Genomic DNA, 16,406 nt, shown 5'->3' with positions numbered 1-16,406 from the left:
GCAGAGAAGAGTAGGTACTCAATGATACATAACACATAGAGATAGATAAAAAACATTAATATAGACATGTCCACATTATTGTTCATACATAGAAATAAACTATTAGTTATTGTCAGCCAAAGGAAATAGAACTGAGAAATAAAACATGACGAGTTATATACTAAGGAAGATCAAGGATTAAGCTCCCCTTCCCCCCACACCACCATGTTAACCATTAAAACCTTAAATAAAAACTAAATAGGTCAATCTCTCTCCAAAGATTTAAGATAATAAGACAGACTTCTCTGCCACAATATTAAATTATTGATGAATCAGGAGGAAAATCTGTACTACAACACTTTATAACAAACAGGATGCCATCGTATTAGAACTTACCAACAGAAAATGAACAACATCACCTCTGCAGAATGCAAGCATGGGGTTCACATAATTATGCACTGCCACAAAGTGCCAGGCCAGCAATGGAACACTGGAGGGATCCATCTACACAATAAAGGTAGGAGAAATTCATCATGGTTTATAGACAGGACAAAGTAGAAATCCTATTTTAAACAGCTAACTAGTATCCCTTGACAAAACTGTTTCCAACTACTCATGAAAATATTGTGAAGTAAGAACTAACTGTGAAGTTTTACAAGGAAACTTTCTGGGTTAATGACAATGGTCTACATCTTGATAAGGATCTGGCTTACAAATATATATTATGTATTTGTAAAAGTCTGGCAAATATACACTCAAGATATGTGCACTCATTTCATATAAACTAAGGAAAAATCTAAGCACTATTAAACTCTAGCTAATTAAATGTATTTTGAATACTTAAGGTATTGGTTTCCATAAAAAAAATTACTTTGATAGGTGGATAGATGGATAGATTCATAGATACTTCATAAAGAATAAATAATAATAAAAAGGTATGGTAATGATAGAATTTAGATGACAGGTATATAAGTATTTAATGAAAAATTCAATATAAATAATAAATATTAAGGGAAAGACAAACAAAACATAACAAGATGTAAGCAGACATCATAATAAAAAGCTCAGATAAGAAACTAACTTAAGATAGTGGCAATGTCAGCCAGCTTTGCCATATAAAAGAACAGACCTGCTTCTCCTGGTGCCCAGTGATATATAGGGTACAAAGAAGAAAACTATAGTATGCTTCCTCAGATATAGGGGCAGCTGCTTTCTGAACTATCCAGGGTTCTGTGCCATCATTTTCCATCCCACCAATACCCCTCCTCATGCATACATTAGAAGAGCACAGCTCTCTAAAAACACCAAGCAGGAAACAAAAGGGAAAGTGGGGTTTGAATAATATACTTGTCTCTCAGTGTCTGGAGTGCTTAGTTCCATCGCAAGCCCTTCCACCCTAATATACCAAAATTCATAATACTCAAGTCCCTTAGATATAATGGGAAAGCGTTTGCACATAACCTATGTGAATCCTCCCATATGTTTCCATCACCTGTACATTTCTTATAATATCAAATACAAATGCCATGTAAATAGAAGTTACATTGTTTTTTTTAGAGAATAATGACAAGAAAATGTCTTCACCTGTTTGTTACAGATATAATTTTTTCTGAATATTCTGGATGGGTGGCTGATTGAATTCATGGATACAAAACCTACAGACATTTAAGAGCACCTGTTCTTTCTGAAAAACATCTTCTAAAGTAATGTATCAGAGGTACAAGACATGGACAGCATATGTAGCACAATTTATGTTGGACATTATATATTCTGCAGTGTTCTATCAGTATTTCGGTGTCAAAGCAGCAGATAGCAGGCATAATCCTGGCTCAGCCCTGCTATCACATAACAATGTCCTTTAAACACTGAAATCGAGGATAGGACTCAATACATCAACTTATCCTCCAGCTTTAAGTCCAATAAAGAAATTTTACTGTCCTTAAAAGGGCAGTAAAAGGGGCTAGGAAAATCCATGCATGAAATTAGGTGTGACCACAAAGTGCTAAGACAGCAATACATAGGGAGTGTTAAACTGAGGTTAAAAACAAAATCTAGCTATATGCTGTTTATAAGAGAAAAATTTTAAACAATAGACATAAAAGTATATGATTATCACCCTAAGTCTAGACAATGATTTCAGAGCGCTGACTTCCATTCTATGTAGATTTCTGCCAATCTCACAGAATTCAAGAATTCACCCTGAGAATTGACCCTGACATGGTCCTTTCTCTTGCTGACAAGATAGCAAGACATAACTCACCCGTCCATAGGGAAAAGTCATCCACACTTTCAAGGATGGTTTCAATCCAATGACCAGTATCTTTAAGGAAAAAAATATTTTCAGTATCTAACTTGATATTTTCAAATGGTTCGTGTTCAAAGCCTCTAAAAGTTAAGAGTTTCATCTTCTAGGCATAACAAACATCACTGAAAACTGATAATAGGACATAGGGGTAAAGGGGAAAGAGTGAGAAAGTTAATCTGGTTAACCTAATAAATATATGTGTGAAATACTATAGCAATATTTCTTTGAACAATTAATATAGATCTAACAAAATAAATAACAGGAATGTAAAACAGGTCAGGGGGGCAGTAAGAGGAGAAAAGAGTGAATGAACAGGGTGAAAGAGGGTAAAATATGGTAGAAGTACTTTATAGAGATGTATGAAAATGGCTCAAAGAAACTTGTTGAAAGGAGGGTAGGGGTATGAAGAAAGGAAAATCTGAATCGGGCACATTGTAAGCAAATATGGATATCTCAAAATTGAACCCTTCTATACAACTAATGGATGCAAATTTTAAAATGACCACTAACACAGAAAAGAAAGAATTTCATCTTCTAAACACACCTACCTTTGTTAAGGATGCCATGGCCAATAATGAAAACTGTGTGATGGGATGATCTTTCAATTCAGGCTTGGAATGTAGAGGTTCAATGCAGCACACTTCACCCTTAGAGCCACTGAAGAGACATCTAGATTCACAGGTCCTCACTCCCATCACTCTCCTAAAATGTAATCAAACAATTCAGAATCAACTTAGTTATGATCCAAGGCACTACTAGCCCAGCCTGTAATAGCATCCAACTCCTATTCTTGCCTTCAATAGTCCAAGCTCCACATGACTGCAGTATGATCTTTTTATTTTATGGGTCAGATCTATCATTTTTTTCTGCTAAACACACTCCACTGGTCTGCCTCTGTACATAAACTCCAAATTCTTTACGTACATCTTAAAAGTCCTACAGGATCTGATTCCTGCCTCGACTTCTCTTCCACTACTGTCCTTTCTAACAAAGTCAAGCTCCAGCCATACCAGGCTTCTTTGTATTGCTCTAGCAGAGTCAACTGTGTGCCCATTTCAGAGCCTTTGTGCTTCCTCCAGATGTTTCCATCTGTTTACTAGCTCTTTTTTTTCAAATGTTACCTACAAAAGTCTTTCATATGCTATCATCAAATGCATTCTAACACACTGACCTGTCAGTTTCTTCACAGCATCCAGACCTACCTGTAGTACTTTATTTATGTGACAGCTTATTTTTTATGTCCTTAGTCTCTTCCCAACTAGAATGTAATAAGGGCTAAGAATAGGGACATTGTCCAGTTCACAGCCATACCTCTGGTGTCTGGATAAATACCTACACATAGGAGATTCTCAATAAACATAAGCTAAATAAATAAGTAGTATTACTTTGTACTCAGTATTTCTGGAGCTTTATGAAAAATAAAATAAGATAGGCATTAACCTTGAAGAACTAAAGGAAACATAATTATAAACTGTATATTGCATTCAACATTTTCCTTAAACTTCAGTCTGGTAAGTATTCTTCCATATATTTAGATGAGTCTTTGCTCTTATTTAAAGAGTAAAGAGGGCAATTCAAAAAGCAATAAAAAAAAGCCCTTTACACCTGTCATTATAATAATAATCAAGAAGGCCTGGGGTCTAAATTAAAATTAGTGAGCTATTCCAGAATAGTGGCTCCCCAGCATGACAGCATGTAAGAATCCCCTGGAGAGTAGGAGTCTAGAATCCTGCTTCAAACCTACTCAGACAAAATCATGGGGAACCAGGCCTGGAATTCCACGTGTTCCATATGCCTCCCCAGGTAATTGTAATACACAGCCATAATCTATTTTCAATCACATAGGCTTTCCAGACCTCTTCACATTCAATTTCAAATCATTAAACCAGAGCTAGATTTCTCATTTGTCAATAAATGTCCATTAGTCTCTTACTTAAATGTCAATTCAAAAACAGAACCTCCGCTGTCGTTGCAAATCGCAAGAGTTGGATCATCTGTGAACTAAACAGAAAAAGGAATTAATTTTCTTGTAGAGTTTTAAACGACCAGTCAAATGTTCAGTATATCAAGGGGAAAACTATAAAATGGTGAAAATCTACACAATGCACAATTCAGCATTTTAAATAACCTGAAATGAGACATAGCTCATCACTTGAAGCATACAAAATCATCCTTATTTAAGACAAAAGTGGCTCAGCATTTTTAAAAAGGTAAGACTTTCAAAAGGTAAAAGTACTTTTCCTCAGGATAAGAGGAAAATATTAAAATGGTTAATAAAAGCCCTGAAGTTCTCTACTTGGCTTTTCACATTAAGTTTTTTTAACTTAAAATAACTTGGATAGATTTACATTTGTATTATTTGGATACATTTGCAGTTACCTAGTTTCTAAAAATAAAGACAGAGTAAAAGATGCATGATATCTCTGGGAAATGGACTTGTCTAAATAACTTTTGTGACTATCTAAAGATTAATCCTATGTCTAAAACATCTCAACTTTTTATATATCTCCCTAAAATGTGCTACCTTTGTGACTGACCTTCCACATAGTATACTTCTATCTGGAAAGCTCAATAATCGTGCTCACAATGATAGTCCTAAGGTATGGGAAATATTACAGAACACAAAGTGATTTCTATCATTTATAGTGCCCAGGCTCTTAAAAAGACAAAGGTTGGTGAACCATCTTAACTGGCATGCCTTTTTACTGAGGGATGGTATAAAGCAGGAAGCAAGAGTCTCCTTCCTCCACTACACATAAGTGCCCTATTTTTGTCTCAAAGCCAATGTGGGAAGCATGTATCCTATAAGCATTCATGAAATGGTTCACTGGAGTTCAGAATGAAGAAGAGAACTCATGTTTCTATTTCCTTTTCTACTTCTTGTGTATGTATTATATAAAATGCTTTAAATTAGTATAGCAGTCTATTTATATAGTTACACACAAAAAAAGCACAAAAAGGATGAAAACCCAAATTGCTATTAATAGGATGAAGGATTAAGTTTAGAGAACAATGAGAACAGGTACTCAAGTGCATGTATCTGTTGTCAATCAAACTTCAGAAGTATTCAACCACATATGTATATTTCTCTAATGTCAGCATCTGCACATAACAGCTCCTGAAACTGTTTTTTAATTTGTGCTGGTCCTGGGGCTTGAACCCAGAGTTTTTTTTTTGCTCAAGGCTAATGATCTACCATTTGAGCCATACCTCCACCCCCCAGCTAATTAACTAGAGGTAAGAGTCTCAGACTTTCCTGCCCAGGCTGGCTTCAAATCTTTTTTTTTTTTTTTTTTTGGGGGGGGGTCGGGTCGTGGGGCCTGAACTCTGGGCCTGGGCGCTGTCCCTCAGCTCTTCAGCTCAAGGCTAGCGCTCTACCACTTGAGCCACAGCACCACTTCCGGCTTCTTTTTTGCTTATGTGGTGCTAGGAATCGAACCCAGGGCCTCAGGCATGCAAAGCAAACGCTCTACCACTGAGCCACCTTCCCAGCCCTGGCTTCAAATCTTGATCCTCAGATCTCAGCCTCCTTAGTAGCTAGGATTACAGGCGTGAGGCACTGGCACTTGGAAGTACCGTGCTTTTTAGTCCTAGCTATATCCTCCTCGTTTCTATTTCTTTTGTATCTGTTTGTCCAAATAATTTCACTTTTTTCTGCAAAAGGACTGGCCAGTCATTTACTTTAACTTTTTAAAATTTTATGATAAAGGTGATGTACAGAGGGATTACAGTTATATAAGTCAGGTAATGAGTACATTTCCTTTTGAACAGTGTCACCCCCTTCCTTATTCTCTCCCAGTTTTTTGCCTCCCAACTTCATTCTCCCTCAAATTGCACAGTTCATTCCCAACATAGTGTCTAGTGGGTTTTACTGTTGAATTGGTTCACTCTTTGTCCCCCCATTTCTGCGCTTCTCCTTCCCCTCCCTAAATCAGATGAACTTATATATAAAACAAAGGGTACAGAAATCAAAAGAGACAGAAGGAATAAATGAAAGGAAAAAAGTAAAGAAAAAAAAAGAACTGAAAAGAGTACAATAAAAAAAACCTCTTACTTCCAATTTTTGGAGTCCCTTCAATAAGCATCATTTTATATGATTATATGCACATGGCTATTGAGCACTTGTGATCCTCTCCTAAGAATATCCTCCTTTTTCTCACTATATGAAATGTGTAGAGTGCTGTTTAATCATGTCCAAGTGTAATTATTTGTCTTTTACCTGTAGATTTAAAGGCACATTCTAATTATGACTAATGAGGGAAACCATGAAGCCTACATTTCTTTGGATTTCGCTTTCTTCACTTAGTATAATTTTTTCTAAATCTTTTCATTTCCTTGTGAATGGGATGATGTCATTCTTTCTGAAAGAAGTATAGAATTCCATTGGGCATATGTACTACATTTTCTTGATTTGTTCATCCACTGAGGAGAATCTGGGTTGATTCCATATCTTAGCTATGATAAACAATGATAAAATGAACATGGTCATGCTGGTGGCTTTAGTGTGGCCTAGTTTGTGGCCACCTAGATAGATACCCAAGAGTAAAATTGCTGGGTCATAGGGAAGCTCTTTGAGTCTTTTGAGGAACCTCCACACTGTTTTCCAGAGTAGCTAAACAAATTTACATTCCCACCAAGAGTGTAGTAGCATTCCCTTTTGGCCACATCCCTATCAGCATCTGTTATTTAGTTTTCTTGATAATTGTTATTGTAATTGGGGTGAAGTGGAATCTCAAAGTTATTTTGATTTGAATTTCTTGTATGGCTAAAGATCCCAAACAAATTTTCATGTGTCTATTGGCTATTCTTATTTCTTCTTTGGAGAAGTCTTTAGTCCATTTATTAATTGGATTGCTGTTTCTTTAAGGATTTGTTTGGGGGAAGTTTAATTTTTTTGAGCTCTGAGTATAGCTAGTAAAGATAACTCCATTTATTCCTCAATCAGACATTTATTGAGCAGTTGCTATATGTAAAACATATAGCAAAACAAATGACAGATTCTGATTTCAAAGATCTTAATCAATTAAGAGAAATAAGCTACATATAAACAATTATAACATATTACAAGTTGGCACATACCATAGGAAAAAAGGTCAATACATTAGCAACATGCATTGAAAGAGGAGAAATTCTCTCTACTTTTACTTGTCTCTGTTGTTTTCATTGTTACCAAATGCTTCAATGCTGCTTTGTCACAAGAGACTTTTTTGTAACTAACCTAGATGCAGATATATAAACTCCAGATGCTGCAGATTTTAAAAAGCATGTGTGTGGATGAGAACTCCACATAGCTAAGCAACAAAATATGTATGAGATTAGAATCTAGAAGATCTGATTTTAGATTTCCTAGTTAAGGTCCTTTACCTTTTATGCCTCTGAACATGGGCTTGCCAGCAGGCAAGAACCAAGGTTCACATGTACTTATAAAAAGAAATCTCTTACTTAAGTCAGTTTATGGTTTTCAAGTCTGGAAGGAAAAAACCAAGACAGATCTTAATGCATTTCTCGTAGAGGCCTGAAAGAAAATAAACCAATAGATTCATTTCTCAACATAATCCAAACTGTGGTTCTTTCATGATTGGTGCCTTGAACCTCAGGCCACTTCCAACAACAGACAGAGCACACTGCCACCTTTGCAATAAAATCTTGGCTGACTAAACAAGGTAAAAAGAGCTTTTAAAATCTCCATATAAGTGTTCAGCAGGGTGCTGCCTGCTTTTGTTGCCAGCCACTACTCTGGGATCACATAATTTGCCCTTTTTGCTGCTATATCTACTAGACTTCAATTCAATCAGAAGTTGAATACTAGCCCATCTCTGCTTTTAACTTGGGAAAACTTTTTGTTGAACTCATCACATAATGTTTAGCTTTGTGATAAATACATTTGGAAGGCTTCTGATTATCAATATAGATAAATTTACCTTAAAGAAGACACAAAGGCATACTAATAAAGAGGATTAGCAGAAGAAAACAAAGTTATTACCTTGATATGCAATATTGCTGTTCCTGGAGGATGAGCATCTGTTATTGATCTGAGAAGTTTTCCACTGGCCAAATCCCACATGGTGATCTATAAGACAACTAGGTGCTTTAAAAACAAATTTACTGCTATTTTTTTTGACTTAAGTATGCTGCTATTCTGGCTGAAATAATCTTTTCCTTGCCTATAAACATTGCAAGCAAAGAACCATAAAGCTAAACATACCTAGAGGCTGCAGCTCCATTAAAGCACAGAGCCTTTATTCTGCCTTCATCTACCCCTCATCCTGCCCAATCCACTTGGCCCCTTAGATTTCAAATGTTGATCATATACTGAGAAATGGAAGTGATTTCTCTGATAAGTCAATCTGTTTAGCACTGGTAAAAATTACAAGAAAGGCTTAGTGCCAAACCAACTAGTGATGCATAAATCAAAAGATGGGAAAAACCACATCCTATGGTCAGTCTCAGAAGTGGAAAGAAAGATATGCCTAAACAGTTATCAGCGATGAGAGAAAGCAAAATATAATGTACCTAAAAAGCAGCCACAAAATATGTACTACTACCATAAGGAGATAGGTTTTATATAATTCCATTTGGTTTTAGAAAGCTATTTATTAAAATAGACTCATGAATTCCAATATAAAAATTATAGACTTGGGGCTGGGAAGGTGGCTTAGTGGTAGAGTGCTTGCCTTGCATGCATGGGACCCTGGGTTCAATTCCTCAGCACCACATAAGGAGAAAAAGCTGGAGGTGGCGCTGTGGCTCATGTGGTAGAGCACTAGCCTAGAGCTGAAGAGCTGAGGGACAGTGCCCAGGCCCAGAGTTCAGGCCCACGACCACTACCACCACCACCACCAACAACAAAAATTATAGACTCTAGCTCAGTCAATAATTTAAAACTTTTAACGAAAGTCATACTGAGCAAACTCAACTTAGCTTTAATAGACATACTACCTGAAAATATATATTTGTCTTCAAAATGGTGATCTAAAGACATTGGTTTTTAAAAATTAATTATAACATTATCTTGGGTAAGAAAGAAATTTTACATCTTACCTGGCCTTTAGCAAACCCACAAAGAAGTCTGGAGCAGTCATTGTTGATGCTAAGGGCAGAGATGGCACCATACTGAGCTCCAACACTAGTGCTACCCAAGCAGAGCCGCAATGCTTGATTCTGATCTGAAGAAAGCAGTTTTCAAAGACAAGTGAAAGAAGTGGAAGAGGGATGGGGGTAGGAGGGTAATCTTAGCTTAAATGGGGGAATGCTTGCTTAGCACACACAAGGTCCTGGGTTCAATCCCCAATCAGGGGTGGCAGGGGAATGTAAGAAAACAAATACATAAATATAATATAGGCATGTTTTTAAAGACTGGAAGTGGCAAGAATCAAAAGCAGATGATGAAGACACATTCATTTAAAAACACATTTACTGAGCATTGAGTAGAAGCTAGGCATTGATATACCAGGAACAGAGAAAACATTAAGAGAAAACATAAAAAGTACCAATGATAAGTCTAAAATTGTATATTCTTAAATCAACCATAGCTCAGCTGCCTCATCTAGAATTGTTTTTGTGCTATTTTCAAGATGCTAGGATACAGGCACTACTACTTACTACTATTACCTTTTTGCAGGGGTAAGGAACCTTGTGCCTACCAAGGGTCATTACCATATTATCAATACAGGCAGATAGACTCAAGCAGCCAGTCAGAAGCATTCAAGAAGCATATATGTTTGTTCTGTCACACAGGCCTTATATTAGTCTCACTTAGGTGGGACACTGCCCACTCCTTCAAAAATCAAAACTTAAAAAGTTAAAATGTGGGGCTGGGAATGTGGCTCAGTGGTAGAATGCTTGCCTAACACGCATGAAGCCCTACATAAATAGAAAAAGCCGGAAGTGGTGCTGTGGCTCAAGTGGCAGAGTGCTAGCCTTGAACAAAAGAAGCTCAGGGACAGTGCCCAGGCCCTGAGTTCAAGACCCAAGACTGGAAAAAAGAAAGTTAAAATGTTTTAGTTTGGAATTTAGTTGAAATTTACATTTATATTACCCATGAAGAAGTGCAAATAAACTTTTGGAGTAAACATTTAAACTACTTCAGAAAAGGGTTTCATGCATGATGTTCAATATGCTAAAAGCAAGTAATTCAAATCTCTACTAGATTAAGATCTTTTAGTATAAGGACCTTGCCTTAATCACCAACTAGAAAAATCAGATGGTGATTTTTCTAGGAGGTACTCAAACATTTATTAAATGTTATTACATAATAAATAAAAGGAATTGCCCAAGGGCTTTTCCTAGGCAATGTTTATTTTATAGAGTTCATGATTGTACTTGGGGGGAAAAAAAGGAGATGGAAAACAAAAACCTAAATGTAAGATGGTATGTGACAAAATAAAACTCTTTAGGGAAAAAAAAAAAAGCAACTGCAAACCACAGAACCAGGAGTTCTCTTAACCCCCCTAACATCTATATATACCTCCTTTACTTATCTAGACCACTAGATTTTAGACCTGTCTTCACTTTCCTGTGAGACTGTGACCTTCTGAGAGCCAAGACTATGAGAGAATCAACACTCCTAGACTTGGCTCGGTGCCTCTCACTCAGTCATCAGAACCTTCTGAACAGCTTTCACATTTGCAAATCTACCTTCTGTTAGAGTAAACCTAATCATCAGAAGGAACCTGCAAACTTTCATTCTCAGGTGTAGGGATATTAGGTAATTACTTTTGCCTGTGCAAAGTGAACATTGTAAGAGTAATTTTCTGTGTTCATAAATTGAATCTAAAAGCAATCAACCACCTAAAGAGTTCTGAAATAATAGCTATTTCGTATCTGGTATCCAGAAGTTATTTTAGCTTCTGGATTTCTGAAGTAAAAAAATTCAAAAAGGAACAAACTCAAATGTAGAAGGTCTATTTTAAAAGTCATATGTTCACATCTAGAATGATACAATTATAGATTTCTTCTGCTTATATACAGACTGGCCTCCTCCTACTTTACTCACTTAATTTAATCCTAATTATTAAAACTTCTCCTTATTCTCTAACTTTCTTGCATCTTATTTCATTTTGTTCCACTGAAACTGCTGACCTTCAACAGTGTGTTCTGTGATCGTTACTTTGTCAGGGCCACCTACACAGTTGATGGATTATCCACCTATCTGTTTGGAAAATGACATGATACCATGAGTGGGCAATAGTGTGTATGTGTATGTGTGTGTGCGCGCGCCCACATATCTGTTTGGAAAATGACATGATACCATGAGTGGGCAATAGTGTGTGTGTGTGTGTGTGTGTGTGCGCCGCGCGCGCTCGCCACCACCCTGGGTCACACATATTGGCAACAGATGAACTGAAAGTAAGAGGACAAAGACAGAGGCTGGTATGAAATTTCATACCACAAAGAAGAACCCTGGAGTCTGGTGGCCTGTCTTTCAGATACAGAATGGTTTTCAAATATCACACTGCTGAGATCCCTTGTGGAACTGCTTTGAAATGCAAACTTCATAGAATTCTGATCCACTAATATACTCACTATTGCTTTCTCATTTAACTAAGTTCACACTTAAATTAGAAAACATAAGAATTCTTATAAGGCAAAGAGAGTGAGTAGGAGAATGGAAGGGTATAATCAAATAGAGAATAAAAGCACTGAAAAGAGAGGAAAGTTAAGAATGGCAAGGAAAGAAAAGAGGGAAGGAAAAGGTATATCAAAAATGCAAGATTAAAATGCCATACATGACTGTGCTTTCCTAGCCATTCTTCCCACATACTAAAACCAGCTAAGAGAGGAAACTAAATCATCAATCTTGGTCACTCCTGAAATAAATACTACATTTACTTTTTATTGATAATTGCACATTTGTATGCAATTTTCCCCATACTTGAAGAAGTAGCTGTACAAGAGGGTTTCAATTCAACATCCCAGTTTATGAGTAAAATGCATCCTGATAAATGTCAGCCCTTCTGTCATTCTCCTCCATCTCTCTCCATCCCATCATTCCCTCAATTTTCCTAGTTCCATTTTCACATATTGAATATTATGACTAAATTCACCTACCCTTCTTCTATCCCTATACCTTTCACATATACACAGACCACACATCAAACACACCAGAAATGCCAGCTTCCTGATATACATTTTGATAAACTGTGAGATAATTGTTTAAGGAAGTTATACCATTAGAATCTTCCAGTGAATATTTTTACATCATTTGGGGTTATGTCACTGCACACATTATTTTTTTTCTTGATTTTAAAAATGGGGTTTTTTTGCTATTTTTATAATGTTCCTCTATAAAATACCATGTCTGTGAAACATCCACTCCTGAAACTTAATCCAAACACTACACCTGAAGAGTTGCAAGCATTTCAGCTATATATCTAGGCTATTTTTGGAATGTCACTCAATTTCTCTTACTCCTCCTATCTTCATGTACCTAATATAGAAAACATCCAATAGCTCACCACTTTGCTGAAAAGAAAATAATAATAAAATAAGGTAGTGCACAAACTCAATGTCCCTCAAATATTGTTAGGTTTCCATCACCAATTAATTTACAGATTAGATTTATATACAAACATTCAAAACCAGCAAGTGATGAGATGGGCAATGGACTACATATAAAATGTAATCTACTTTGACTCCACAAAGAAAATTTTCAATTCCTATTCTATCTTTATACATTCTATCTTTATGTTAACAACCTTGCTTTTATATAAGTACAACTAAATTCAGAAAAGGTAGGCTTTCTGTGGAAAGAAGACAGCAGGTTTTTTCCTACTAGAATAACTAAACACTGTTGTAGTCAGATAATTCTGGAAAATTCTGAGGTTAAAATATATGTAGTTAAAATAAACATAAAACACTTAAATATTAGTCAGATGGGAAGAATAACAGGACCTGGACAGAGCTAAGTACATAGTGAGTTGGGGTCAGTCTGAGCTGGATCACAAGATCCTATCTCACAAATAACACAAGACAAGACAAAACATAAAGGAATAATAAGCTTAATAGCAAAGAACAGCCAAATAATAAAGTCTACAATAACCTTAAAATACAAATTTGAACACACTCTTCAAGAATTTCTAATTCTTCTATATATCAAATTTAATCCAATCCTCTATCTCTTCGCCCTAATTTGTTTTAATTAGGTCCAAAGACAATCAAAGCAGGAAACCTACCTTTTAGAGGAAATCAAATTTATCATGTGTATAGAAAACAATACTATTCTTATCCTTTATTCACACTATAATATTCTCTAAGACCAATGGAGAATAAGAAAGGAGATCTTATTAGGGAACATTTTTCACCAATATTCATAAAACGGAAAAAGCACTTTTACCTTAAAGGTTCCATTCTCCTGTAAAACTTCCTGATAAAGACTAGGATGCACTGAATCCCCCTGGCTAACTGGCTACCTTCCAGATCACTGGTAAATTCTAAAAGACCCAGTGTCAATTTTAGACATCTATCATCCATTGACATGTTTACAAATGTAAATAGAGTTGGGCACTGGTAGCTTATGCCTGTAACCCTAGGTACTCAGGAGGCTAAGATCTGGGGATCCTGATTCAAACCAGTATAGGTAGGAAAATCCTTGAGACTCTTAATTCCAATTAACTACCAAAAAACGCAGAGCACTAGCTTGGAACACAAAGGTTCAGGGATAGCACCCAAGCTCTGAGTTCAAACCCAAGACCCATACCAAAAAACAAATAATAACAAAAGAACCAAGTAAATAAACAGTATATAAACTGACCAACAGTAGAAAAGAAAGCACTATTCTAATGAACAGTAGATGTTTCAGACAAATTTGATAAAGGTGAGTTATTTTATAAGACTGTCATGAAATGAAGTGTTGAAAAAATAACAGTAAAAGATTAAAGGAAAGTTTTGTTAAAATGTAGTATTTTCCACTCATAGATTGAGTCACAGGTGCTTGAATTTTGCATAACCCATTATTGATGAAATTTAGTCCCTAAAATGTTGCTGAAGACCTCCAACTGGCACATACAAACTTAAAAGACTGTAATCAAAATATTAGGAAATAAATTGGTAGTTACCACATAGTAAAAACTAGTTAAGAGACCAAAACATTGAAGATATGCATATATTTACATTTTTTCACAATTCTTGCTTTAACCAATTTTCACTTAGTTTTCTTTCATAAGAGGGTATCCACTAGTATTCTCTTTCAACATTAAAAAGTCAAAAGAAAAAGAACTACTCATACCAAATTTACTATACCTTTTCCTTTTGAATCCACAAAGAAAAGATCAAAAGAGAGAGGAAAAAAAAAAAAGAAGAAGTCAGTTCAAAGTTCAGAGAAAATGCAGGTAAAATCTGAAGGGTATAAATGACAAGATTTAGTTATTGGTCAGAATGATATTAAATTCGATCACTGATGTTTCTAGCATTTATAATTATATTCAGATACTAGATCTAGGAAAATGTCTAATATTCAAATAACAGTATAGTAAGTAAATCCACATTTCAGTTAGCTAGAAACAAGGACAATTTCTAAAAGATAATGCACTAAATTATACTAACAATCCCCTTTCCCTCTTGCTTGCCCCCCCCTCAAAAAAAGAAAAAGAAAAGAATCTTGGGATAGGGAAACATCAATTTTTGAACATTTGAGACCCTATACAAGGTAAAAACCCAGATACACAAGTACCTATAAGAACAGGCACCATACATCATACATTAAGTAAAGTTTATGATAACTATTTTGATGACTCAAACTCTATTTCAAAGAGATTCTAATAGTACTTAAATAAGTATAGTTTTTCTCTACAGTTTCTTCAGGAATCAATACAGACATTTTTAAAAGATCAGATCTAACCCAGACCTCTAGTCTAGACACTTCATAGTGTCTGTTAGTTGTTTCTGGGCTTTTTAGCATATTTTAATCCATTTGTTAAAAAGCTCTGTCTAAACTTCTTCCTTCAAAGAATAATGACTAAAATTTATAATCTACTTTATTAAAATTCAAATCATACTAAGAATACTGATTCCTTCTCACTTTGGCATACTTTCTTCTCCATGAGGCTTTAATAAAAGATTACTATTTCATCAAATCTATAAGAAAGCTGCTGGGGGATCTAAAAACCCAGAAAGCAGACCTAAGGAAATGAAAAAGACAGTATTAGAAGGTAATGTATTCTTTTCCTCTGTTAATTTTAAAAGTATTCATTTCAACTGGTTTGCAGTAAGCTCAACACAGGCTTGATTATAAGGAGTCACATATTCTTAGAACCTCTTGATAAGAAAAGAATGTCAAAGCAGACAGAGTTGAGGACAAGTGAGTATTAGGAAGTGGGAACAAAAAAATTAACATGCATCTTACTTACTGATAAATATATGCATTCTACTCTCCCCTCATTAACCTCAGTTCTTCTATTTTTCCCATTATGTCTTGGAATTTGCCTCGCTTTCTCTCAGAACAGAAGAACTGCTTGGGATATGGAGACTTGGAATATGGAAATGAGCTGATCTAGAATTCAGTACGCCATGATTCTAGACTTGGATCTGCATATGTCACTCTCTGGTCCTCAATCAACTCATATGTGAAATAATAAGACTAAATTACAAAGCCTTATAAGATTTTCCTCAAAAAGTATAATGATCTAAATAGTAATTGTACCCTTAGAGAAAATATGTATTCTTATACCTGATAGGAAACTAATCTGATAAAACTTTTCTAGAAGGCAATTATACAAAAATATTAATTATTTAGTGTACAGGTGCTGACTTAAGCAATATACTTTTAGTAATATGCATGAAAAAAACTGCAGAACTGAAGATACTCATGCACTATTTATTTAGAAGCAATTTAAATATCTTCTGGGAGGAGATGGTTAATTAAATTCTGATAAATCCTTTCGAGTTTACTATGGATCCATTAAAAAGCATATTACAGAAAGCCAGGTACCAGGGCTGGGAAGGTGGCTCAGTGGTAGAGCGCTTGGCTTGCATGCATGAGGCCCTGGGTTCGATTCCTCAGCACCACATAAGCAAAAAGAAAAATGCCGAAAGTGGCACTGTGGCTCAAGTGGCAGAATGCTAGCCTTGAGCTGAAGAGCTGAGGGACAGCGCTCAGACCCAGAGTTCAGGCCCATGACCGGAC

General features: G+C 35.7%; 1 protein-coding gene across 1 annotated transcript in view; it reads right to left on the bottom strand.

The window, feature by feature from the left end:
* The window catches only part of Vps8 (vacuolar protein sorting 8 homolog (S. cerevisiae)), a gene marked incomplete at its 3' end in the record, with an annotated part of 187,877 nt that overhangs the window by 139,693 nt on the left and 31,778 nt on the right, over positions 1 to 16,406 (bottom strand). Inside the window, exons 7-13 of the mRNA XM_013033034.1 lie at positions 9,896 to 9,923; positions 9,326 to 9,450; positions 8,268 to 8,354; positions 4,218 to 4,285; positions 2,833 to 2,986; positions 2,240 to 2,299; positions 376 to 483 (exon numbers count right to left, since the gene is read on the bottom strand). Of these exons, the coding sequence (XP_012888488.1) occupies positions 376 to 483; positions 2,240 to 2,299; positions 2,833 to 2,986; positions 4,218 to 4,285; positions 8,268 to 8,354; positions 9,326 to 9,450; positions 9,896 to 9,923 (630 nt within the window). The remainder of the gene's footprint in view (positions 1 to 375; positions 484 to 2,239; positions 2,300 to 2,832; positions 2,987 to 4,217; positions 4,286 to 8,267; positions 8,355 to 9,325; positions 9,451 to 9,895; positions 9,924 to 16,406) is intronic.

The sequence above is a fragment of the Dipodomys ordii genome, unplaced genomic scaffold (assembly GCF_000151885.1).
Source record: "Dipodomys ordii isolate 6190 unplaced genomic scaffold, Dord_2.0 Scaffold162, whole genome shotgun sequence".
NCBI classification, from domain to species: Eukaryota; Metazoa; Chordata; class Mammalia; order Rodentia; family Heteromyidae; genus Dipodomys; species Dipodomys ordii.
Note: the sequence above shows the minus strand (reverse complement) of the source record. Positions and strands in the feature narration are given on the sequence as shown.